Source organism: Lynx rufus, unplaced genomic scaffold (genome assembly GCF_022079265.1).
Source record: "Lynx rufus isolate CCGP_SWC_20201006 ecotype Redwood Valley unplaced genomic scaffold, mLynRuf1.p SCAF_27, whole genome shotgun sequence".
Taxonomy (NCBI): domain Eukaryota; kingdom Metazoa; phylum Chordata; class Mammalia; order Carnivora; family Felidae; genus Lynx; species Lynx rufus.
The window spans coordinates 4,289,517-4,314,092 of NW_025814842.1; the positions used below are offsets into that span (position 1 = coordinate 4,289,517).

The 24,576-nt window shown below is 41.0% G+C and overlaps 1 protein-coding gene across 4 annotated transcripts in view; it reads right to left on the reverse strand.

Annotated features, from left to right (window-relative positions):
• RNF216 (ring finger protein 216) overlaps window positions 1-24,576 on the reverse strand; it is a 143,827-nt gene that overhangs the window by 105,179 nt on the left and 14,072 nt on the right. For 3 of the 4 annotated variants that reach the window (XR_006964003.1, XM_047089054.1, XM_047089055.1), the window contains exons 3-7: window positions 19,949-20,082; window positions 11,431-12,285; window positions 10,200-10,276; window positions 2,628-2,730; window positions 845-1,009 (exon numbers count right to left, since the gene is read on the reverse strand). Coding sequence is in view for 3 of the 4 variants with exons in the window: in XM_047089054.1 (XP_046945010.1) it covers window positions 845-1,009; window positions 2,628-2,730; window positions 10,200-10,276; window positions 11,431-12,285; window positions 19,949-20,082 (1,334 nt within the window). In the remaining variant the exon portion in view is untranslated. The remainder of the gene's footprint in view (window positions 1-844; window positions 1,010-2,627; window positions 2,731-10,199; window positions 10,277-11,430; window positions 12,286-19,948; window positions 20,083-24,576) is intronic. The other variant, XM_047089056.1, reaches the window with a different exon arrangement.

The following is a 24,576-nucleotide window of genomic DNA, read 5'->3' on the forward strand; positions in this document are numbered from 1 at the left end:
TGGCAGGGACACTGCTCCCAGGACCAACCCACCCCCAGGCCACAGGAGCTGTCCTTTTCACTTCTCATCTGGGCTCCCTGGGAGCTCAGCAAAGGTGTCAGGCACCAATGGAGCAGTGAAGATGCTAGAAGAGCCTAAAGATGAAAGACCCTTTCTTTCTTGTGGTCGCTGGTTTTGGGGGGAAGCTCATTCATTTTTCCCTGACAGTACAGCATCCTCTATTTAGCGTGAGGAATGAGATTCAGAAATAGAAAGCACTAACTGTGCGGTCCCCTCAGAGTAATTTTACCTAAGCGTAACCTACAATTAGAGGAGTTTGTGGACAGCTGCGTGGATCTTCCTGGCCATCTAAAGGGGGAAGGGGCTAGACTCAGGGTGAGGCCACATTCACCCATGTGACCTGTGCCCAGCTGGAGAGGAAATCAGGGAGGGGCGCTGGAACACACGTTTCACACCTAGCCATCTCGCTCTCCACGTGACATTCGTTACCCTCTATATCCTCACGGGTAAACCAGAACTTCCCTGCTTCTTTTTTGACACATTTTTTTAAAAGTAGGCTCCACACCCAACGTAGGGCTCAAACTCATGACCCCAAGATGGAGTTACATGCTCCACTGAATGAAGCAGCCACGAGCCCCTACAACTTCCCTGCTGCTAATCTCTTTCTTTTCATTCAGTTCCTCCTGATCGGCAAATACCTTTGTCTATTTATCTCCACCCTGACAAACTCCTTAGCTCTCTGCCATCATAAACCATCCAATTTCCACAAGCTAAACTCTTCATTCTGTTATCAAGGGAAGAAGTAGTCAAGAGGTGTGACCCCACCAAGAAGACCAATGAGCACCTTTCGGGTGATTGCATAGTGTCCTTTGAGCTCATGCAGGGCCCACTTGATGTCCTGACTGCTGAGCATTTTGAAGTCGGCCATCAGGAGGTCAGCAGCTTGGATGAAGCAGCGCTGGTCAAGAGGAGCCAATTTAGAATAGTCAAAAAAGTCTAGTTTAGGCAACTGAAACGAGAGAGAGGCATAACGTTAGGAGAACAGAAGTGCATTTCCCATGTGGCACAAATCACTTTAAGAACTGCTTATTACAAGGGGCGCCCGGGTGGCTCGGTCGGTTAAGCATCCAACTTCAGCTCAGGTCATGATCTCGCAGTTCGTGGGTTCGAGCCCCACGTCGGGTTCTGTGCTGACAGCTCAGAGCCTGGAACCTGTTTCGGATTCTGTATCTCCCTCTTTCTCTGCCCCTCCCCCACTCACGCTCTGTTCCTCTCTGTCTCAAAAATAAACGTTAAAAAGAATTAAAAAAAAAAAAAAGAACTGTTTATTACAAAATAGAATACTCTCACTTGTACTGATAATCACTCTATGGGGGTTACCAGCCCTGCACAGAGATGAAGAAATTGATGGTTCAGAGATGCTAAATAAGCTGCCTAGAGTCCGGTGACTAGTTTTACCAGCCAGAACTAGTAAAAAAGTATAGCTATGATTTGAAACCAATCTGTCAGTCATCTTCTTTCCACAAAATGTTCAGAAAAAACTAGTACTTCTGTTACAGAATATGTAGACGAGTCAAAACAAGGTGTGGAGAGTAGGACTGAGCAGCCATGAAGCAGTTCTGTTCTGGACTTTCCTTTCCACCTGACACACTAAATACCAGTTAGGATTACAAATAAAAATGATAATTAAGATTTTAGCAAATCAAACTGTTTATACCATGATACAGGATTTAGTTATATAGGTACATGCACTGTATATAAATCTCACATCAAAAGAAAAACTATAACCAATGAACTCTAGGCAATGAAACGCATGCTTAAGTATGTATGGAGGAGTGGGGCGCCTGGGTGGCTTGGTCGGTTAAGCGTCCGACTTCGGCTCAGGTCACGATCTCACGGCTTGTGAGTTCGAGCCCCGTGTCGGGATCTGTGCTGACAGCTCAGAGCCCGGAGCCTCTTCAGATTCTGTGTCTTTCTCTCTCTCTCTGCCCCTCCCCCACTCACACTCTTTCTCTCAAAAATAAAAAAACATTAAAAAAAATAAAAAAGTGCTTGGATCATTTAAAAAAGTGTGTATGGAGCAGTGTTGATGTTTTTGTGATTTACTTTGAAGTGCATCATAATGAAATGAAATGTAAGAGAGATGTACTGACAGACAACTGGATATGTCATTCTATGGGGTGGATATTATAAAGTGGATATAATAAAATGTTAACTTTTACTAGTACTGCTGGTACTTGGGTATAGAGGTGATCCATGTAAAATTCATTTGGCTTTACTTACCATATATTTGAAAATTTTCAGAATAAAATATTGAAAGAAAAAAAAGAAATGAAAAATCTTGGCCAATTCTGGTTTCATTTTAAAAACTTGCTTTGTAAGACTACAGATATGGAGGGTTTAACTTTTGTGGGAAAGAGAAGATGGAGTTACAGTAAAAGAAGTTAAATACAGAAGCCAAAGTGGCTCAGGATAGAAATCCCACTGAGGGAGAAGTATATTCTGAAATCCTGTTTTGCAGGCTGGTCTTTAAGGATGTGTTCTGACCAAGCACTTTCTTCCCACAAAAATGAAAACAGCAGAGCACTTCCAGGTAGAGACTGCAAAACAAAGAGCACGACACTTGCCTTGGTCTCATCTTGGCTGGCAAGCAGGCTGCTACTGGGGTTGATAATGACTCTGTCTTCCCTCTTTGGATAATCTGGATTTTCCAGAAGAAAATTACAAAGTCTGCAAAAATAAATAACATTATTTTCATAGCGCTTCCAAATCCTACACTGCCCAATGATTCAAATACAACGTTCGAAAAATAATGTGCCTTGTCATACACTATGATTGGCTTAAGAAATTAAAATGTTTGTGGATCAGAAAAATGAAACAAATAAAAAAGATACACTTACTTTCTACTTTTTGCTTCTAACTTTAAAAAGCAATAAGCATACTAAAAACGCACACTTCTCTGAAGTTTTCTATTAGTCAATGTAATGAAGTCACCGAAATTCTTACTGGTTGAACTGGATGGAGCTGGAGAATCTAGATGAAGAGGATCTACCGTTTGTCAGAAAACTCTAACAAATAAAGGATGGGAAAATGTATTCACATTCACAATTAAAAACAGTTTGCTGGGAGCCTGGGTGGTTCAGTCGGTTGAGCGTCCGACTCTTGATTTCGGCTCAGGTCATATTCTCAGGGCTGTGGGATCGAGACCTTTGTCAGGTTCTGTACTCAGCGTGGAGCCTGCTTGGGATTCTCTCTCTCTCTCTCTCTCTCTCTCTCTCTCTCTCTCTCTCTCTCTGCCCCTCACTGCTTGCATTCTCTCTCTCTCACTAAAATAAAACAAAGAACAAAAACCAGCTTGCTAAGTAAATAAATGGAACAATTAACCTTCTATTAATATTTTTTTTAACCCTATGGCAATATAAATCCCCATGAGCAATTTGAGTGACATTCAGTTTACACAGCTAACTGCAAGGCTGAAGGAACAGGCCATGTCTGCTTAAGAATGGACTGTCTTTTGGCTAAAATGAACAAATCAGGAGACTATAGATGCTGGCGAGGATGTGGAGAAATGGGAACCCTCTTGCACTGTTGGTGGGAATGCAAACTGGTGCAGCTGCTCTGGAAAACACAATGGAGCTTCCTCAAAAAATTAAAAATAGAACTACCCTACGACCCAGACATAGCACTGCTAGGAATTTACCCAAGGGATCCAGGAGTACTGATGCACAGGGGCACATGTACCACAATGTTTACAGTAGCACTTTCAACAATAGCTAAATTATGGAAAGAGCCTAAATGTCCATCATCTGGTGAATGGATAAATAAGATATGGTTTATAGATACAATGGAGTGCTACTTGGCACTGAGAACGAATAAAATCCTGCCATTTGCAGCAACGTGGATGGAACTGGAGAGTATTATGCTAAGTGAAATAAGTCAGTCAGAGAAAGACAGATATATGTGGAAGTTGAGAAACTTAACAGAAGACCAGGGGGGAGGGGAAGGGGGAAAAATTACAGAGAGGGAGGGAGGCAAACCATAAGAGACTCTTAAATACAGAGAACAAACTGAGGGTGGATGGGGGGTGGGGGGGAGGGGAAAGCGGGTGATGGGCACTGAGGAGGGCACCTGTTGGGATGAGCACTGGGTGTTGTATGGAAACCAATTTGACAATAAATTATGTTAAAAAAAAAAAAGGATGGACTCTCTTCATACCAAACCCACAGCCTTGTCCTTTCATCACTCATGAAATACTTTAAAGGTAAGGAATATAAATAACACACGCTGATGTATCATCGCCGAGATTTAACAAATGTTAACCAGCAAGGTTCTTCACCCCGAAACAACCCAATATGGCAACAAACTGAGCTCCTGGGACGATTCCACAGCGACAGCAACAGCCTGGGCGGCAAGCAGCACAAGCCGCTGCAGTAGCAGGGAAGCTTACGGGCCCCGTAAGGGCCACGGGGCTTCCCTGCGGGATGGCTCCTCCATCCTTTTCCCCTCCCTTGCTCCTGCAGGTTCTTAGGATGACTCCGCTCCATGATTCTCAACTCTCTTCTTTCCAGGTCTCTCCTGCCCCGTGTTGGCTCCAATACTGGAGCCTTTACTGTTAAGACAGGTAGTAAGTAGGTAAATAAGACAGGAAGAGGACAGAGGAAAAGCACTCCCCTCCAGCATCTCTTCTCACCCACGGGCCAGTGCTGGGGAACCGAGCAATGGAGAGGCATGCTTCTTCTGCTATCGGCCCGACTGCAAAGCCCCCTCCTTAGCCTACTCAAGGACCTGGTCAGCACTGGTCGGCATCCCTCCACATCTTCTTCTTCACCATCACTTCAGGAACCCCATGTGCTTACCATATCCAAGCTCTCTTGGTGATCACCATGCCCAGTCTACTGGAACATAGTGCCAGAGGCCCAGAGAGGGAAAATCCTCTTCCTGCACCACAGCTGTAGCAAGGAGAGGCACCCCAGGTCAAGAACTCTGAGCACGTTTCTCTTTGAAACCACAGTCACTAACGGCGATTCTCTTTTCTGGTATGAAGTGATGAGCACTACGGGTTATACAGATCTTGGCAGGCTGACCTGAGGATTAGCTATCACCAAGAATCACTCAGTATCTACGGGGAAAGGCCTCAAGGTCTAAACTCTGTTCACGTGCACTTCTGGACATACTAGAACCCAGAAGTGGAACAGCTCCTCCATTTCAAACATGCCTGTTCGTAATGTTTTGGTAAATGTGGCTACTACAACCCAACAAACTGCCAGGTATCAAGAATTTGGGGAAAGATAAAAAGGTCACACAGTGAAGAAGCTTCTTTGATAGACTAGTTATCCACGAGTGAAGCCAATGGTCTCCAAGTGGGATGCATGAAAGATGATCTGCTAGGGTACTGGAAGAAACTACTACAACTCCTGTTTTTTAAAGTCTCACCCTTAAAAACGTTTTCTATTTTTACGTATTTTCTAAAGTGTGAAATACAGAATTACAGTATAGGACACAGAGGTAGAATGGGAAGTATACTTTCTGGAAAACAAAACAAAAAACCTCCCAACCATAATTTAGGGGGTTCTTCTCTGACCCATTCACCTTGTATTTTTTATTATTATTTTTAAATTGCTTATTTATTTTTGAGAGAGAAAGAGACAGATTGCGAGCAGGGGAGGGGCAGAGAGAGAGAGACACACAGAATCTGAAGCAGGCTCCAGGCTCTGAGCTGTCAGCACAGAGCCCAACGTGGGGCTCGAAATCACAAGCCAAGAGATCATGACCTGAGCTGAAGTCACTTAACTAACTGTGCCCACCCAGGCACCTCTTATTTTGTATTTTACCATCTTCAGAAGATCACATACTGAAATGCTGCAAGATACGGAATTCCACAAGGCAGAACTCAAGAGGCTCTCATTGTTACATGTTTATGTTCCAATCTTTTTTTATAATTTTTTAAAAAGTTTTACTTATTTTTTCAGACAGAGCATGAGCGGGGGAGGGGCAGAGAGAGAGGGAGATACAGAATCCTAAGCAGGCTCCAGGCTCTGAGCTGTCAGCCCGGAGCCTGACGCGGGGCTCGAACCAACAGACTGTGAGATCATGACCTGAGCCGAAGTCGGATGCTCAACTGACTGAGCCACCCAGGCGTCCCAAAAATTTCAGAAATAAAAAATTCCTGCTTGAAAATGCCAGTAGCCTACAGGATGGTGAAGAAGGCTAAATCTGGTGAGGAATGGAGCATGGGAGGCATGTAGAAGCAGGTTCAAAGGTGCATTATTTGTGAAAATCAAAAAGTGGAAACAACTCAACCGTCTATCAAAAGGAGAGGGAAGGCGTGCCTGGGTGGCTTAGTCAGTTGAACGTCCGACTTCAGCTCAGGTCATGAGCTCATGGCTTGGGAGTTCGAGCCCCGCATCGGGCTCTGTGCTGACAGTGCAGAGTCTGGAGCCTGCTTCAGATTCTCTGTCTCTCTCTGCCCCTCCCCTGCTCGCGTACTCTCTCTCTCTCTCTCTCTCTCACATATAAACATTTAAAAAAAAAGTAGAAGGAAAAATTACAGTATTTTGATACAAATAGATACCACACGGCAATGAAAATGAATGAATTATACTTACACAGGGCACAGAAGAACCCCAGAAACAGAATGCTGAGTGAAAGAAGGCAGTCACAAAAGAATAGAGACAATATGAAATCTTCACAAAATCTTCAGTGTTCACAGATGGTGGCAACATTCACATTTTTGAGGACTTCTGGGTGGTCGTTACATGCATGCTTGATTTGTGATAAATTAAGCAGCTATCTTTACTTTGTCCATTTTTCCGTATCAGTATTGCAGTCCACAAAAAAGGTTTGAAAAATGCTGAATATTAAAAAAGAACTTGCAAAGTACATCAAATTATAGTCAGGAGTTCCTAGGAGTCCAAACCTAAGCGAAAGTAAAACCCCAGAGAAGTGAGCTAAACACAGAGGCAAGACCGCCCAGAGTGCACTCATCGATCCTAACAGACTTGAGGCCTTAGTTCCCAGGGCGCACAAGGTTAAGAGACAAAGCTCACAAAGCACAAGGAAAAGCAAGCCTTAACACTGACGATGAATGGATGGAGAGGAAAACCAAACGCCCTGTGAGAACTGGTGAAGACCACCCAGTCCTAACCCAGGACTAAATGCTGACTCTCTGGATGATCCTGCAGACAGCCCTGCAGACAACAATCTGAAATATAAAGTGGTACTAGACCAACACCACCCCTGGGCACATGAGGAAAGACACAGCAAACCCTCCCCTGAAGGAAGAGTTTCTATCAAGACCTCAAAAAATGAGCTCACAATCAAAATTTACAAGAAACACAAGGAAACAGGACACCAAGAGAGCCGGCAGAAACAACAGAATGAGATTCATAAGAACTTGACATCAGAATGATCACACTCGGAACACAAGCTACGTTTATTCGCCGTGTTTGAAGAACTAAATGAGTTAAAGATACAGGTAAAAAATTACACTAGAAAAATGTTAAGGAGAATTATAAGGATGCCAGAATGAAAAAAAATATAGGAACCGGAACCAGAAACATAGTGGGTGAGTGTAAAGGCAGATTACACGCCATTAAAAAGACACTTAGTGAGCTGGAAGACATCCCTGAAGAAATCATCCAGAGTGTATCAATCACAGAGACAAAGAGATGGTGTTAAGAGCCACAGAGCAGGGGGGAGAGCGTTAAAGCAGAGGGAGAAAGAGAACAGGATCTGAACAGACAATGGCTACCCAATTTCCAGAACCAAGGAACATCATCCATCTATGGCCTACAACAGCCTGCATTCTAACTGTACTGCCTCAATGCATGAAGCACAAAGTAACTATCAAACATTTCTTAACTTCACTCAATCAATAGTTTTCATTAATAGTAACATTGGTACAATTTTACCTTATTTTACGTATACTGTAGGACAAAGAAAATATATTAATGTTATTAGAAATTAACGTTTTAATGGAAGAACACATAAATGTAAAATTTAGAAAGACCAAGAAAAAAAACCTTAAAATGTTAAATCTGGATGGGAAATTATGGATGTAAGTCCATGATTTAAAAAGCCTTGTCTGTCTCCTGAAATAGCCTACAAGTGATGACATGGCAGTGGCAATGAGGAGCAGGTCTAGTCCTCAGATATTAGTTTATAGGATCAACCCTTACTCTACGGAACCTAGGTTTCTTGGAGAAACGACAAGATTCCAGGTTTAGGACAGAAAAGTTCAAGGTAAGCAAAGGCAACTCGGTATTTTAGAAAGTAAGGACGCCGGCTCAGACTAATAAGGACCACGCCAAAAAGACACAGATGCATCTTAAGAGGCTCCCACTGGTCAAACTTAGGATAATTCTGTATCAAACACAAAAAGGTTGTAACTGATTGTAAAACACCACTTCTGTAAAACCTTTAACTCCATAGTAACTCTAAAAAAGAGCAAGAAGAAGTAAAGGGGCAAGATGTTCCTTAAGCACATAACAATCCATGTGGCAGATGTTATCGATGCTCGCTGTACAGTCTTTTAACCTATGTTAAAAAATACTAGGGGGAAAAAGTCAATGTCATTAAAAAAAGTAAGTGGCGGGGCGCCTGGGTGGCTCAGTCGGTTAAGCGGCCGACTTCGGCTCAGGTCATGATCTCGTGGTCCGTGAGTTCGAGCCCCGCGTTGGGCTCTGTGCTGACAGCTCAGAGCATGGAGCCTGTTTCAGATTCTGTGTCTCCCCCTCTCTGACCCTCCCCTGTTCATGCTCTGTCTCTCGGTCTCAAAAATAAATAAACGTTAAAAAAAAATTTTTTTTGGGGCGCCTGGGTGGCGCAGTCGGTTAAGTGTCCGACTTCAGCCAGGTCACGATCTCGCGGTCCGTGAGTTCGAGCCCCGCGTCGGGCTCTGGGCTGATGGCTCAGAGCCTGGAGCCTGTTTCTGATTCTGTGTCTCCCTCTCTCTCTGCCCCTCCCCCGTTCATGCTCTGTCTCTCTCTGTCCCAAAAATAAAATAAAAAACGTTGAAAAAAAAATTAAAAAAAAAAAAAAATTTTTTTTTAAAGTAAGTGGGGGACTGTTCTAGATTAAACAGCTAAAGAGATAAATACATGATGAAAACCTTGAGTCAATCCTGGTTTAAAAACTGGTCACAGCGCTGCCGCTGGACAGAGGGCAATAGGGTGGCCACTGGCACCAATAGTGTCTTTGTACAAATTAGGAATAAGCATCTCCTCTAGGCTGCTGACCTGGGAAACGGGGCTCTTTCCTCTCGGCCATGGCAGGGAACAGCTCCCAGCTGCACCCCTGCCTGAGTGAGTACCACGGTGGAAGCTATAATCTCTGAGGACGGAGGTTTTGGTATACTCCCCCTTCTGTGTTAATTAGCTGAAAATTTTATTAGTTTCAATATTCTACTGTTCTTCATTAACTTGTAACTGTTTTACCTCCGCACGCTGTAAGGAGGGGAAAGAGTGTGAAAGGAAAGAGACTTACTTTTCATTTTGTATTCTTTGGGACACTGCTATTTTTATTTATTTAAAAAAAATTTTATTCTTCCCCCTCCAACCAGAACATTTATATTTTTACAAAATCACAGTTCACATTTTTATGATAAAGGGACTAAAGAAACACTTCTTTGCATTTTCCCAAATAGAGAAAGTGGTTGCAGAACACTGGTACAACCACAGGGAAGAAAATGTCTTTTAACAACCTGACCAAAATACAACCTCGACCAAAATGAGTTATCAATGCTCAGAATTAATGAAACACCTTCATTCCACAGCCACGCAGGATTCAGTAAAACCCAGAAAACAGTCTGTATGTGACAAAAATGAGAACTCTTCAAATAGGATTATTAAAAACGACAAAATGCTAAGTGAAATACGCCAGTCACAAAAAGACAAATACTGTGTTATGCTCCTAATATCAAGTCCCTAGGGTAGTCAAATTCAGAGAGACAGAAAGTAGAAGTGTAGGTCCCAGGGCCTGGGGGGCGGAGGAGCGGTGGGAATAAGAAGTTAATGTTAAAGGGGACAGAGTGTCAGCTTGGGAAAATGAAAATGTCTGGAGATGGTGTTGATGGTTGTGCAAAAATGTGAAGAAATTTAATGCCAATGGTCTGTATACCTAAAAAATGGTAAAAATGGTAGGTTTTCATATTATGTGTATTTTACCACAATAAGAAAAAAAAGGCATGGTAGTGTACTTACACATTCAAATCATAATAATTCTTCAAATGAATTATCTCCTCAACATACCCATTTGCAACATCTGGAAATCTCGCTTCCTAAAAAGGAATAAAGACATTATTTGTATTTTATCCACTACAACGGTTTCAAATTGCAATAACAGCCAGAGGGCAAAAAGTAAAATGACTGAAGATGACAAAAGGGCTGTAAAGCAGGTCTGTGCCCCGACTTCTCTGTCTACAGAGACTGTGGACTCTAGAGAGGCCCCTAGCAATTATCTGGTCCTCTGCCACTTTGCATATCCATTCTTCACTCTTTCAAAAAACACTGAACATCTCAGCCCCGGCGAAGGCAATCCAAAGGGGAGTAAAGCACTACCCCTTAAGGTGCACGTGAGCTAGTGTGCCGGATGAAAACACCTGGGGGAAGGAGGGTTAAGGGCTTGTTCAAAGGCAAACAGCAGCTGAGCCAGAACACACAGGCCTGCATTACGTTCTACATCAAGGATATCCAACAGAACTCCATTCAATGATGGAAACGTTCTATTCTGTGCTTGCCACCATGGGAGCTATTCAGCCCCACATGGCTATCATGCACACCGAATGTGACTAGTACCACTGGAAATGGAATTTCAGGTTCTATTTGTTAAGACATTTAATTTTTTTCTTCAACGTTTATTTATTTTTGAGACAGAGAGAGACCGAGCATGAACGGGAGAGGGTCAGAGAGAAAGGGAGACACAGAATCTGAAACAGGCTCCAGGCTCTGAGCTGTCAGCACAGAGCCTGATGCGGGGCTCGAACTCACGGACCGCGAGATCATGACCTGAGCCGAAGTCGGATGCTTAACCGACTGAGCCACCCAGGAGCCCCTATTTGTTAAGACGTTTAAACTTAAACAGCCACATGAGGCTACCACATTAGACCGTGCACCTCTAGCCTGTTTTATGGGTCTGAATTAGAGTTAACTGAAAGCCTTTTTAAAACCAGGGGGATTGCTCTTATGACAGCACCACGGTACCCATGATCTGCTGCTAAAATCCCATAGGGCTTGTTGGGGGGGGTTAAGGATAGATTAAGGGATCCTAATTTAGTTTCTGTATCATCAGAGTTTCTCTTCTTCTGTTCTATATATCTAGCTGTATATCCCTTAAGAAAATGAAGCCCCCCGCCCCAACACAATGATTTTGAAGTAAAAGAAAATGCAGCTCATTTAGGGTCTATAATTATTTACTTAATAAAATAAAACTTACTGTTTCTTTCACTAAAAGTGCAACGAGTTCTTGATCTACCTCAGTAGCTTCATGCCCCCAAAGGTTTTCCAAATTGGGCTCCTGAGATCCTTGTAGTGGAAAGGCTGGCCCGGGCTCCTCATCATCTATTGCTAACTGCTGGTCTTCAAGCTCTCCTAGAGGATGGCCAGGCTGCGGAGAGGAGGGACCCGGAATCCCATCCTGCTGGGGTTCTGGTCTTGGAAAAGCCGGCCTTGGAAAAGCCAGCCCTGGGGGCTCACGCTGATACAACAATGGGCCTGGTTCTGCTTCGGGCTGCCGCTCCTGAGGAACCACCTGGTTTGTTATCTCCCGGGGCTGCTGGTTTAGGGACTGGAAGTAACGATGGTCTAACCAGCAGCCTTCTTCGATGACCTGATCATCCAGGATACCAGGTGATTCTCCAAAGTTTGATAAAAGCTCTGTTTCTGAATCAGATGACTGGTTCTGAGAGTCCAAAGGATCACCTTCTGGTAAAAGAAGGCCACGTTCTTCCAAGATAACGATTTTCTGCTCTGATCTGGGGTTGACAATGTCATTTGCTACTTGGTTATGACTTGGTCCAGGTTTGGGTTCTCTTTCTGTTTGGCCACTTGGCTTAATGAATTCAGAAACTCCAGGAGGCCCAAGATCCAGAAATTCACCGTAGTCATCTTCAGAATCATCCTGTGCCCCAGAATCAAACAATGAGCTGTTACACACTGAAAAATAGCCGTTCTTATCTGATTCAAAGGCTGCTCTAGACTTTTTAGGCCTTTCTTCTCCCAATCTTTTGAGATCTTGCCACTGGGCAGCTGGTTTGATGAGATTGGGTCGTGATGTCTGAGGTTTATTTGTCTAAAAAAAATTAAATTTTAATAATAATAATTCAATTTCTTTCCTATGTCTTTGTCTCCTTGAGTACTTATGTTGAGCTTCTGAGACAGGACAGGAAAGAAACAAAACCCCAAACACCCTAACCCACAAAACCTATTTTTCCCAATAGTGATCTTAACACTGAAATTTGATCACGTTATAGTAATTCTAAGAATCAAAGTAGCCATTCATAGATTGGAACCTGAGTTATAGTTTGAATTATAATCTCACCTGAAACCACTAAAAAGTAACTATGAAGTAGAGGAAGTAATGAAGGAATGACAACACAGTAGGAGTGTTCAATAAACATGAAAAGAATCTAAACTTCATTAGTTACTACCAAAATATAAATTAAAAAAGATCCCCCCCCCAATAAGACTGGCAAACTTTTTAGTTAGATAATATCAAGTACTGATAAGGATGTGGGAAAACTCTCGTGCTATTATGGTGAATTTAGGACAGCAATTTGGCATTATTTATTAAATTAAAAAAATGTATATAGCCTTAGCAGCTTTAAGTGTAACCTTTTCCTATCTATCCCATGAACCCTTATGTATCTACAGGGGACATATAAAAAGATATTCACTGCCACATTGCTTATAACATAAAAAGAAAAAAAAAACAACAGACATTCTAAAGTTTATGCCCAAGAAATTAAATCAACTATTATCTATTCTACAAAATATTCTCCCAACTCCCCTCCCCCAAAAGAGGTAGCTCTGTATGTACTGAAATGAAAAGCTCACCAAGAAATGTCATTAAGTGAAAAAAGTTGTACAACAACACAAACACAGAATGATTATTTTAAAAAATCAAAACACAAGACATAAACATAACCACTTCTAAAAGCTTGTATGTGTAACACACACACACACACACACACACACACACACACACTCAAAGAAAATGATCTGGAAGAAAACATGTCAAACTGATAACAGCAATTCCTCAGGGAAATCTCTGGAGAGGAAGGGGCTGCTGAAAAGAGACTTTAGTTTATCTGGATTGTTTGAATTTCACGTGTTACTTGTAAATGTAAAAAATTGAAACGGATGTCTATTTTAAGGTAGCAGAATACAGATGCCTTTGACCCCTCTCTTCTCTGAAATCACCCTGTCCCAGGGAGGAGAATGAGACACAACTGAAAATGTCTGATGAAACCAGCAGACATCTGTAATCCCCAATCATAACATATATGAGGAGGAGCAGAAAAATGCAGTGAGGGAAGCACAACCACAGATTTCAGGCAAAGCAGAGAAAGCATCAGAAAGGCAGAGATTTTTCCCAAAAAGGTGGTGTGCCCTGGAAGGGCAAAACCAATACCTTGTTTGGAACAAAGGGCACCTCTACCCCATTCGGCAGCGAGGAGTTTCTGAGGAGGTTGGACTGTACAAGGACAAACACCTCTGTTGAAAGGTAGGATATCAAAGAGACAGGATGAACAGAACTTTGAAATGGGCGTCTCTGGAATCAGCAATCTCTGCCAGGTGGTAAAAAGTGAAGGCTAAATAAACCTACGTGCATGTGCACAAACACCCCCCTGCCTACACACACACACACACACCCTCTGTTTTAAGAGGGAGAGCTCTTGCTAGCCAAGAACAGTGCCTGAGCCCCTTCCCAACACAATTGCCTACAAAGAGCTGGTTCTGGAAAACTTCAGCTTCATTCAAAATTGAGTAACAAAAATCAACTAGAAACTATATAAAGATACCCAACTTAAAAAAAAAAGAAATGGCAGATGAAGAACATAATTAGAAAATTAGTACTACATGGGTGCCTGGGTGGCTCAGTTGGTTAAGTGTCTGACTTCGGCCTGGGTCATGATCTCACGGTTAGTGAGTTCAAGCCCCTGCATCAGGCTTGCTGCTGTCAGCACAGAGCCCACTTTGGCTCCTCTTGTCTCCCTCTCTCTGCCCCTGCACGCTCTCCCTCTCTCTCTTGAAAATAAACATTTAAAAAATAAAATAAAGTAGTCAAAGAGAAAACAGTAAATTGAATGAGAAGTCAGAAGAAAACAGCCTAAATAAGGCACAGATACAAAATGATTGAAAATTAGGTAAGAAAACAGTAGAAATAAAGAATATAGCAGAAAAAAAGGTTTTACCATCTATGTAAGTGAGTTCTGAAAGAAGAGAGACATAAGCAGTATTTGAAAACAAAATACAAATATCCAAGGACAGTGCTTGATTTGTTTTAAAGATCTCAGCAGGAAGAATTAAAAAACCCCAAACAAGAGAAACCTAACAATAGCACCACAAGATTTCAGAAATCAAATACAAGATAAATTCTTAAAAGGAGCAGCACATATTGCCTTCCAAAGATAAAGACTGACTTTTCAACATAAAAATGAAAGCCAGAAAACAATGGAATATTATTCCATTGTTTTCTGGCTTTCATCTTTCTAGTGTTAAAGGCAAGTAACTGCCACAAAGAATTTTATATTCAATGAAAATATCAGATTTACTGTAAAGGAAATCCTAAAGACTGTTCTTGAGATAGAAGAATAATCTGTTTGTAAGGCCAGAGATGCAGAAAGGAATGAAGAGCAACAAGAAAGGTAAATATTTGGAGAAGATGAAGTGAATGCCGATTGTATAAAATCAAGAACGCACTGTGTAGGGTTTTAAAAATGTATACACAATTAAAGTATATTTAAAAAACAATATGTAAGTTGGGAGATGAGTAAGTAGAATTCAAGTGTTCTAAAGTCTTTACATTATCTAGGAAGACTTTAAAGCACTGATCTATATTAGCGCTGAGGCCTCTACCTGCCCTTAAAATAGATCATATGTTAGACGTGACACCAAAAACAATTGACAAAAGAATAAGCTGAATTTCATCAAAGTTTAAAACTGTTATAAAAGCTTCAAAGGAAAAAAAAAAAAGCTTCAAAGGACACTATCAAATAATAAAAAGACAATTCACAGAATGAGAGAAAATCAGGTATTTGATAAGGGTACAGTACCCAGAATATATAAAAATTCAATAATATAAAGATAACCCTTTCTAAAAATGGGCACGGGGTGGGGGGTGGCGGCACCTGGGTGGCTCAGTCAGTTAAGCGTTGGACTTCGGCTCAGGTCACAATCTCACAGTTGGTGGGTTCAAGCCTGACACTGGGGACTGTGCTGACAGCTCGAAGCCTGGTGCCTCCTTCGGATTCTGTGTCTCCTTCTCTCTCTCTGTCCCTCCCCTGCTTGTGCTCTTCCTCTCTCAAAAATAAATAAACATTAAAAAAAATGGGCACAGGATCTGCATAAGCATTTCTCCAAAGTAGATAAACAAATGGCCAATAAGCACATCAAAAGAGGCTAAATACCATTAGCCCCAGGGAAATGCAAATCAAAAGTATGAGATACCACGTCATGTCGACAAGGATGGCTATAATGAAAAAGATCTATACTATACTAACAATTGTCTGAGAGAACATGGAGAAACTGGGAACTGTCATACGCTGCCAGAGGAATGTACAACAGTGCAGCTGCTCTGGAAGACAGTCTAGGAGAGCAAAACACAGTTACCATATGATCCAGCAATTCCATTCCTAGGTGTATGATTTCTATGGTCTGAATGTCTGGGTCTCCCTTCTCCACCCTAACGAACCTGAACAAATGGGATCGGTGCCTTTATGGGAAAGGCTCCGAGAGATCCCCTGCGTCTTTCACCACATGAAGCCACAGTGAGAAGTGCTACCTATGAACCAGAAAGAAGACCTTCACCAGAATACAACCATACTGGAACCCTGATCCTGGACTTCCAGTCTCCATAACTGTGAGCATTAAATTTTTGGTGTTTATAAACTACCCAGTCAGTGGTATTTTATTATAGCAGCCAGAATGGACTAAGACCATCAAGAGAAACAAAAAGGTATGTCCACACAAAAACTGCTACGTGAATGTTCACGGCAGCATTATTCATAAGAGCAACAGGTGGAAGCATCCCAAATGTCCATCAATTGATGAATGGATAAACATGTGGTACATCCGCACAATGAAATATTATTCAGCAATAAAAAGGAATAAAGTACTGATTTATGACAGATGAATCTTGAAGACATTATGCTAAATGAAAGCTGGTCACAAAGGATCACATATTGTATGATTCCATTCATATGAAATGTCCATAAGAAGCACGTATGTAGAGACAGGAAGTAAATCAGTGATTGCCTAGCGTGGCGGTGGGGAGGGAATTAGGATTCACTGCTAATGGGCACAGGGTTTCCTTTCGGGATAATGAAAATGTCTTAAAATCGACTGTGTTGATCGGTACAAAACTCTGTAAATAAACTAACAACTACTGAACTGTACCCTTTTTTTTTATAATGTTTATTCATTTTTTTGAGAGAGAGAGAGAGACACAGAGTGTGAATGGGGGAGGGGCAGAGAGAGAGGGAGACACAGAATCTGAAGCAGGCTCCAGGCTCTGAACTGGCAGCATAGAGCCTGACACGGGGCTCAAATTCACAATCTTGAGATCATGACCTGAGCCGAACTCGGAGGCTTAACTGACTGAGCTACCCAGGCGCCCCTGAACTGTACGCTTTAAACGGAAGAACTGTATGGTATGTGAGCTAGAGCTCAAAAAAGTTGTTTAAAAAAAAATTTTTTTTTTTAATATTTGAGAGAGACAGAGACAGAGCGTGAAGCAAGGGAGGGGCAGAGGGGAAACAGAGACACAGAATCCGAAGCAGGCTCCAGGCCCTAGACCCTGAACTGTCAGCACAAAGCCCGACGTGGGGCTTGAACTCGCAAACTGTGAGATCGTGACCTGAGCTGAAGTTGGATGCTTAACTGCCTGAGCCACCCAGGCACCCCATCAAAAAACTTGTTGTTTTTTTCTTATTACTAAGTTTATTTATTTGAGAGAGAGAGCAAGCTGAGGAGGGGCAGAGAGAGGGAGGGGGAGAGAATCCCAAACAGGCTTCACACGGCTAGTGAGGAGCTCGACGCGGGGCTCGAACTCACGAACTGTGAGATCATGACCCAAGCGGAAATCTAGAGTTGGATGCTTAACTGATTGAGCCACCCAGGCACCCAAAAAAGTTGTTTTAAAAAAGGAGAGAGAGAGATCCTATGTAGAAGTCCTGAAGAGAGCAATGTCTGCCAGCCTCCAGCTGCTCCAGTCCCCTGCTGCCCAGCTCCAGAACCATCTGACAACAGTCACATGAGCCAGAACCAACCAGCTGAGCCCTTCTCAAATTCCTGATCCACAGAAACAAACGACTGCAGCTGTCTTAAGCCATTAAGTTTTGAGATGATACATTACATGGCAATAAGTAACCAGAATAATAATTAATATAAAAGGATAAAAGAAGAATGAATAACTCAAGAAGTTAGTAAAAGGACCGTAAGATAAATGCTAAGGAAGTATGTTAAATATACTAAAGCAGAAGAAAAGCATTAAAGAGAAAAACAGAAACTGATTAGTAAGAAAACAAATGGTAGCACTATGAAATAAATCTCAAAGCAATTTCTTTGGTAAAAGAGTAAGAGAAGAGGGGAGGAAGGAAGATAATGGTTAGTTCATTAAATCAGGAAAAAGGGGACAAAACACAAGTACACAAAACAGAAAAGGAAAATGGAGGAACCATAGATCAGAGGATGTAGAAAGAACAGGTTATTTTGTTTTACTAAATACACTAAAAAACCTTGAAGAAATTATTTTGTAGGAAAATATCTATTATACCAAAAAACTGGTATTAAAAGTAACAGAAAACATAGACATGTCAATGACCACAGAGGAAGCTGAGATAGTTTCAAAGAACTGACCTCTAAGAAAAGCAACAGCCCCAAATGCCTGTATGATAAATTCAGGTAACTCCAATGTTATTTCAAATAGTGTAACAAAGCACAGAAAAACAAAGAAAACTTCTAAATTCTTTTCATGAAGTCAGAATCAATCACGTTTATAAAAAACCTGTCAAGGATAGCACAGGCACACACATACATCCATGGGCCAATCTCACTTATGAGATCTATGAAGAAAACCTTAAGTAAAATCTCATCAAATGGAATTCAAGAGCATACTACCATTACATTACAATACTATTCCGAAGTAGTCTATCCAGAGACAACAGAATAATTTACCTTAACAGATGAAAGAAAATCCTATGATAATCTGCACAGATGCTGAAACAGAATTTGACAGAAGTCTATATTCACTCATAATAAAAACTTAAAGAAGAGGGGCACCTGGGTGGCTCAGTTGGAGGAGCGCCCGACTTCAGCTCAGGTCATGATCTCATGGCTTGAGTTCGAGCCCGATATCGGGCTCTCTGATGTCAGTACAGGTCCTGCTTAGGATCCTCTGTCACCCTTTCTCTCTGCCCCTCCCCCACTGACATTTTTTCTCTCTCTCTCAAAAATAAATAAGCATTAAAAAAAAAAAAAACCTTAAAATAGATGGCTCCTTCCTTAATGTACTTTAAAAATGGTATCTCAAGCAAAAACCAACATCACAATTAGCGAAGAAACAGAAGTATTCCCATTTAGGGGAACCTGGGTGGCTCAGTCAGTTAAGCATCTGCATGATCCCACAGTTCGTGAGTTCGAGCCCTGCATCAGGCTCTGTGCTGACAGCTCAGAGCCTGGAGCCTGCTTGGTATTCTGTGTCTCCCTCTCTCTCTGCCCCATCCCCACTCATGCTCTGTCTCTGTCTTAAAAATAAATAAAACATTAAAAAAAAATTTTTTTTAATAGTAAAAAAATTTTTGTAAATAAAAAGTAAAAAAAATAATTATTCCCATTTATGTCAGTTGGTATTTTTCTCATTCCTATTACCACTATTAAGGTATAATTTAATTAGATAAGAGAAAAATATAAAAACTGGAAAGGGAGAAACTGCAAGTATCTTTATTTCCAGCTAGATCAGATGCCATCCCTTGAGAAGTTAATAGGGTCAACTGAAAAACAACTACAGACAATAAAAATAAGGTGACCTGAGTATGAAATTATCATAAAATCCAACAGACTCTTCAACTAAAAAAGAAAAATGGTTAAAAGGAACAGTGGGAAAAAAGATGCCATTTACAAAAGCGACAGAAAAGAGAAAATAACCAGAAAGAAACAGCAAAAAATGTTTAAGATTTATAGTAAGAAAAATTCAGAACACTCTGGCTGAGGGATATAAAGGAAGTCCAGACCGAATGGAAGGAGAAAGTTAGAAAGGGTCAGTATTATAAAAATTGTTCTGTAAACTTAACAATAACATGTGTTCTGAATTTATCTACCTTTTGGAATTAGAAAAGCTGACCTCAAGATCTGTATAAAAATAGCACAAAAACATCCAGGATGATTCTGAAAAATGTAGAGTTACAAAGGGGAGATAAACACTACCTGATATTAAGACGCATGATAAGATTTAGTGATTACAACAAAGCAGACTCATGCACAAATAGAGCAATAGTGCAGAAGTCCGGAAACAGACCAAAACATACGGCCTCTAAAGCTATGGGGACACTGGGTGGGGTAAAAAGGTACTGCTCTCAGAGATGCAGGGTGACAGCACACATGCAGCGGCACAGGCTGCACGAGCGGTGCTCTCAGGCGTCCTACAAGGCCCTACCTCCCACTGCCCTGGGGCTGAAGAATCAGATCACTAACTTGCAATGATGCCTCATCAGGGTAAGTTTAAGAAAACTCACTTCCGTCAGGATGACATCATCATCCAGGTCCTCTTCGTCGTGTTGCTGAGGAGCTGGGGTGACCAGCATGGGAACCCCTTCCTCATCAGAGGAGTCAGATATGGTGATGGGTCCATCTCTGAGATTGATCCAGTCTAAAAGGAGGCAGAGAACACGTTTACCAGGAGGCGGGCACAATCACGTTCAGTCTCTTAATTCAATTTTGGCATAAAAAGGGTCAAGCCTAAAGCCAAGCTACTGGTATGTTAGCTTATCTCCTCAAGCAGCATGTGCACCCAAATATTAACAGCCAGGTTTCCATGGAGATCTTCGTAATAATACATTTTGGGAATCCAAAGAAATAATCTGACAGTATTATCAACTTTTTCTTATACAAGGTTGGAAAAATCTGTTGATAAAATCCTCACTGCAAATTTTTAACAAGTGAAATCACGGTCTCCCCCTCATCTCTACTCCTCCCAGGGAATAAACATTGTTTTATTCAACGGATCGGTCTGAAAAAACTTTCACTCAAACACGGTAAAATTTCATTTAATATTTAAAATATCAAAATTTACTCGCCTTAGACATAAACCTTAAAAATCATTTATGCAAACACAGTTGAGTGTTTTATTTTTTTTAATTTTTATTAGGAAAATTTTTTTTTTTTTACATTTTATTTATTTTTGAGAAACAGAGTGAGACAAAGTGTGAGCGGGGGACGGGCAGAGAGAGAAGGAGACAGAATCTGAAGCAGCCTCCAGGCTCTGAGCAAGCAGTCAGCACAGAGCCTGATGCGGGGCTTGAACCCACAAACTGTGAGATCATGACCTGAGCCGAAGTCGGATGCTCAACAGACTGAGCCACCCAGGCGCCCCACAGTTGAGTGTTTTAAACACCATTTAGTATCCATGACAGTAAACAATAGAACTTTCCTAATTTCCTTTTAAATACAACTATCTGGATAACTATATGTTCAAAGTTTCTAACTTTTTTTTTTTGTCTGAAGATAGAGCGTGTCCAATTTGAATTACTGAATAACACAAACTGTTAATTTTTTCCTGCCTGACCCACGGGAATGTTAAAGGTTAAAAGAAGCAACGAAGAGAAAATGCATTCAGTGTCCTAGAGAAAAGGTTAGGGGGGGGAAAAAAAAACCAAAACGAGAAAAGAGGCATCATCATTACAAACACTGAAATTTTTCCATTAAAGCTCTAATATCTTTCTCAAGGTTAACGCCTCATTTATTTTTATGGCACCCAACAATTTGAACAGCAATCTGAAGTCAATTATCTCACTTGATTCATCCCTGTGACAGAGCTATGGGGACAGCAGTTTAAAGCAGGCAAGTCTGTAAAATCTAAGGTTCGACCTCCGAGGTCCAAGTCTCTGCTCTACCGTATGCCAGCCATATGAGGCTGTTATCTAACTTCAGCAAGCATCCACTTCTTCAACATTAAAAAAGGTTAGTGCAGAAGGCTCAAACCCGCAGCCTGCAGGGGGGACAACCAACCAGAGCTGGCCTAATACATGCTGCAGAATTCTAGATTTTCCTGAATGTTCTCAATCATTATATGCCTTTGGTCATTTCCAGTCATTAAATGGCTGTTTCTGACAATTCTGTCTCATTTTATCACTGGTTTTGGGGAGAGAATTTGCCAAGCTCCTCGGCCACTCCAAAAACCCCACCCTGAGGAGGTCCGTTGTGAAGAGACGCTGAGGCAGAGTACTAGACACCAGGCACGGGGTCAAGAGAGGAAAGAGGTGCCCGTGAAACAGAATAACGAACGAGGCCCTGGATGCTTTCTGTTGCTTAGCTCCCAGAATGCTGGCAGCCAGTCTTAGATTCCATATGCAGGAAACTGTAGACTCCTCTCTGGAAGAACTGGTCCAAGAAAAAAAAAAAAACACTTAGAGACCACCTTGGAAGACCCAATGAAAAAGCTGGCTTGAAGCTTCTCACCTCATAGTGAGGTCCAATGGTTGGCAAAATACTCCCCCAGCACACCATGTATAAACACGTTAGCTTTGAAAAAAATAGTTTAAAAAACTAAAGTGTAACAAAGTCTACGAATCAAAAATATAACTTCAAGAATACAAAAGGCCCACAACTGGATGACCATCACCAAGGTCAGTAAATACAACATTTCGAGTACATTAAAAGCTTCCTGACTCCACAGACTAGTTGTGTCTGTTTCTGAGTATGCATTCATTTCTGGCTTCCTTGCAAATACTGGTTCCACGTATCCATGTGGTGGCATGTGCAGCAGCTCTCTCTGCTATCCGCAGTCCACCACGTGACAACATTACAAGTTATTTATTCTTCTGTCAATGGACTTTTGGGTTGGTGCCAGTCTTGGCAATTTCGGATACTGAACATTCTTACACACGTCTCTTGGTGTGCTCATTTCAGTTGGGTACGTTCTAGGAGCAGAAGAGCTGAATTATATGGGAAGCATATGTTCAATTTTAGTGGACGATGCCAAATAATTTTCCAAATTATGCCAATTTATATTCCCACCAGCAGTGTGGGATGGTACCCGCTACTTCCTGTCCTCACTGGAGCATAGCCATGCTCATTCATTTATATATTATCTACAGCTGCCTTCACTTTTTTTAAAATAATTTTTTAGAATGCTTTTTATTTTTGAGAGGGAGAGAAAAATAAAGACAGAGAGAGAGAGAGAGCACACGTAGGTGAGGGGCAGCGAGAGGGGGACAGAGGATCCCTGACAGGATGCCCTGTCAGGCACTGCGCTGACAGCAGAGAGCCCAATGCCCAATGCGGGGCTCGAACTCACGAACCATGTGATTGTGACCTGAGCTGAAGTCAGACACCTAGCTGACTGAAGCCACTCAGGTGCCCCTGCCTTCAATTTAACATATAGCTGAGTAGCTGCAACAGAGACCACATGACTTATAAGATAAAAATAGTGACTCGCTGGCTCTTAAAAGTTTGCTGAGCTCTGGTTTAGATTGTTCAGTTAGATGAATCTCATGAGCTTCAAGACTGTATTTTCATTACCATGCAATTAAAAATATTTTCTAATTTCCATTGTGACTTTTTCTTTGAACCATAAATTGTTCTGAAGTGTATTCTTGTTTTCCACGTATAGGGATTTTCTAATTATATTTCTGTAATTGATTTACAACTTAATTCCAGCATGGTTAGAGAACATAATCTATATGATTTCAATCCTCTGACTCTGTTTGGTGGCTCAAAATATGGTCAATTTCGGTAAATACATTGGGTGCAGTACCATCTATCTATTATGTCAAATTTGTTGATTATGTTCTTCCATGTTCTATATTCATACAAATGTTTGCGTATGTTTGCATCAGTTGGTGAAAAATACATTTAAAATCTCCCACTCTGATTGTGGATTTATCCATTTCTTCTTTTAGTTCTGTCAATTTTTGCTTTTGACACCATGTTACTGAGTGTATAGAGGTTAGAAATGTTTTATCTTTCCAGTGCAATAACCCTTTTATCATCATGAACTCTATCTTAATATTAATACTTTGGGCTAAAATGTCTATTTTACCTGATAACACATAGACATACCAGCTCTTTTTTTGTGCTACGATTTGCATAACCCATCTTTTTTCATTCTTGTACTTTTAACCTTTATTTTACCTTCATTTTTAAGCCCATTTTCACTGCATATAGAATTCTAGGTACATACTACTCAGCAACTAAAAAGGATTTAATTACTGATATGTGCAATGTGGATGAATCTCAAACCACTCTGTTGGGCAGAAAAATTCAGGCATAAAGAGTACACACTGTCCGGTTCCATTTATATGAAGCAGATCAGCGGTTTCCTTAGGCCAGGAGTGGGGTGAGGACTGACCATAGATGGGGCAGAAAGGAACCTTTGTGGTAGGACAGAAATGGGTGGTCTATCGGTACATTCATTTTTCAAAGCTCACTGAACTATACAATTAAAATGTGTGCATTTATTTAAGTAAATTATACTTCAATAAAGATGATTTAAAAATTAAAAAAGAAAAACTTACAGGGGTTGGCACAATAAAAATTATGGTGAAAACACCACAGCTAATAAAAACAAAACAACTCTGCACGCCTAAAAAATATCCTCATGCTGGGTGCAAAATACATAAACCTTGTCTCACAGAAAAAAATGCTTCCAAAGTCAGTAATTTCCTCAAAGGAATTAGATGTTCTGAAATTCTGTTCAAGTATATTTAAAACCCAGTTAAAACACTACTACAACATTAATTTGATATACATGTGGAAAAATTATAGAAATGATCACATATACAAATTATAGCTAAGATTTAAAGCTTTCTCAATCACAGTGAATTATGGTTACACTCACTACCAAATTAGAATAAACTATTAATAATAAAATTCTCAAAAAATTAGTACTTCTTTTGCATTCATAATGTGCCTAGTTTAAGCATGTTAATTTATTTTTCTCAATATATTTGCTTAATAAAATCTGTTCAACTTCAAATGTTGTCTGAAAGCCAAATGTATATAATTTACACTCTACTGGGAAAAAAATAATCTTCATAAGCACAAAACATTAATAGGAAAAAAACAGCAACAAAAAATGGTATAATTTCTTCCATGGAATCTATACTTGTAAAATATACTTTTTCCCTACTCATCAGCATGAATT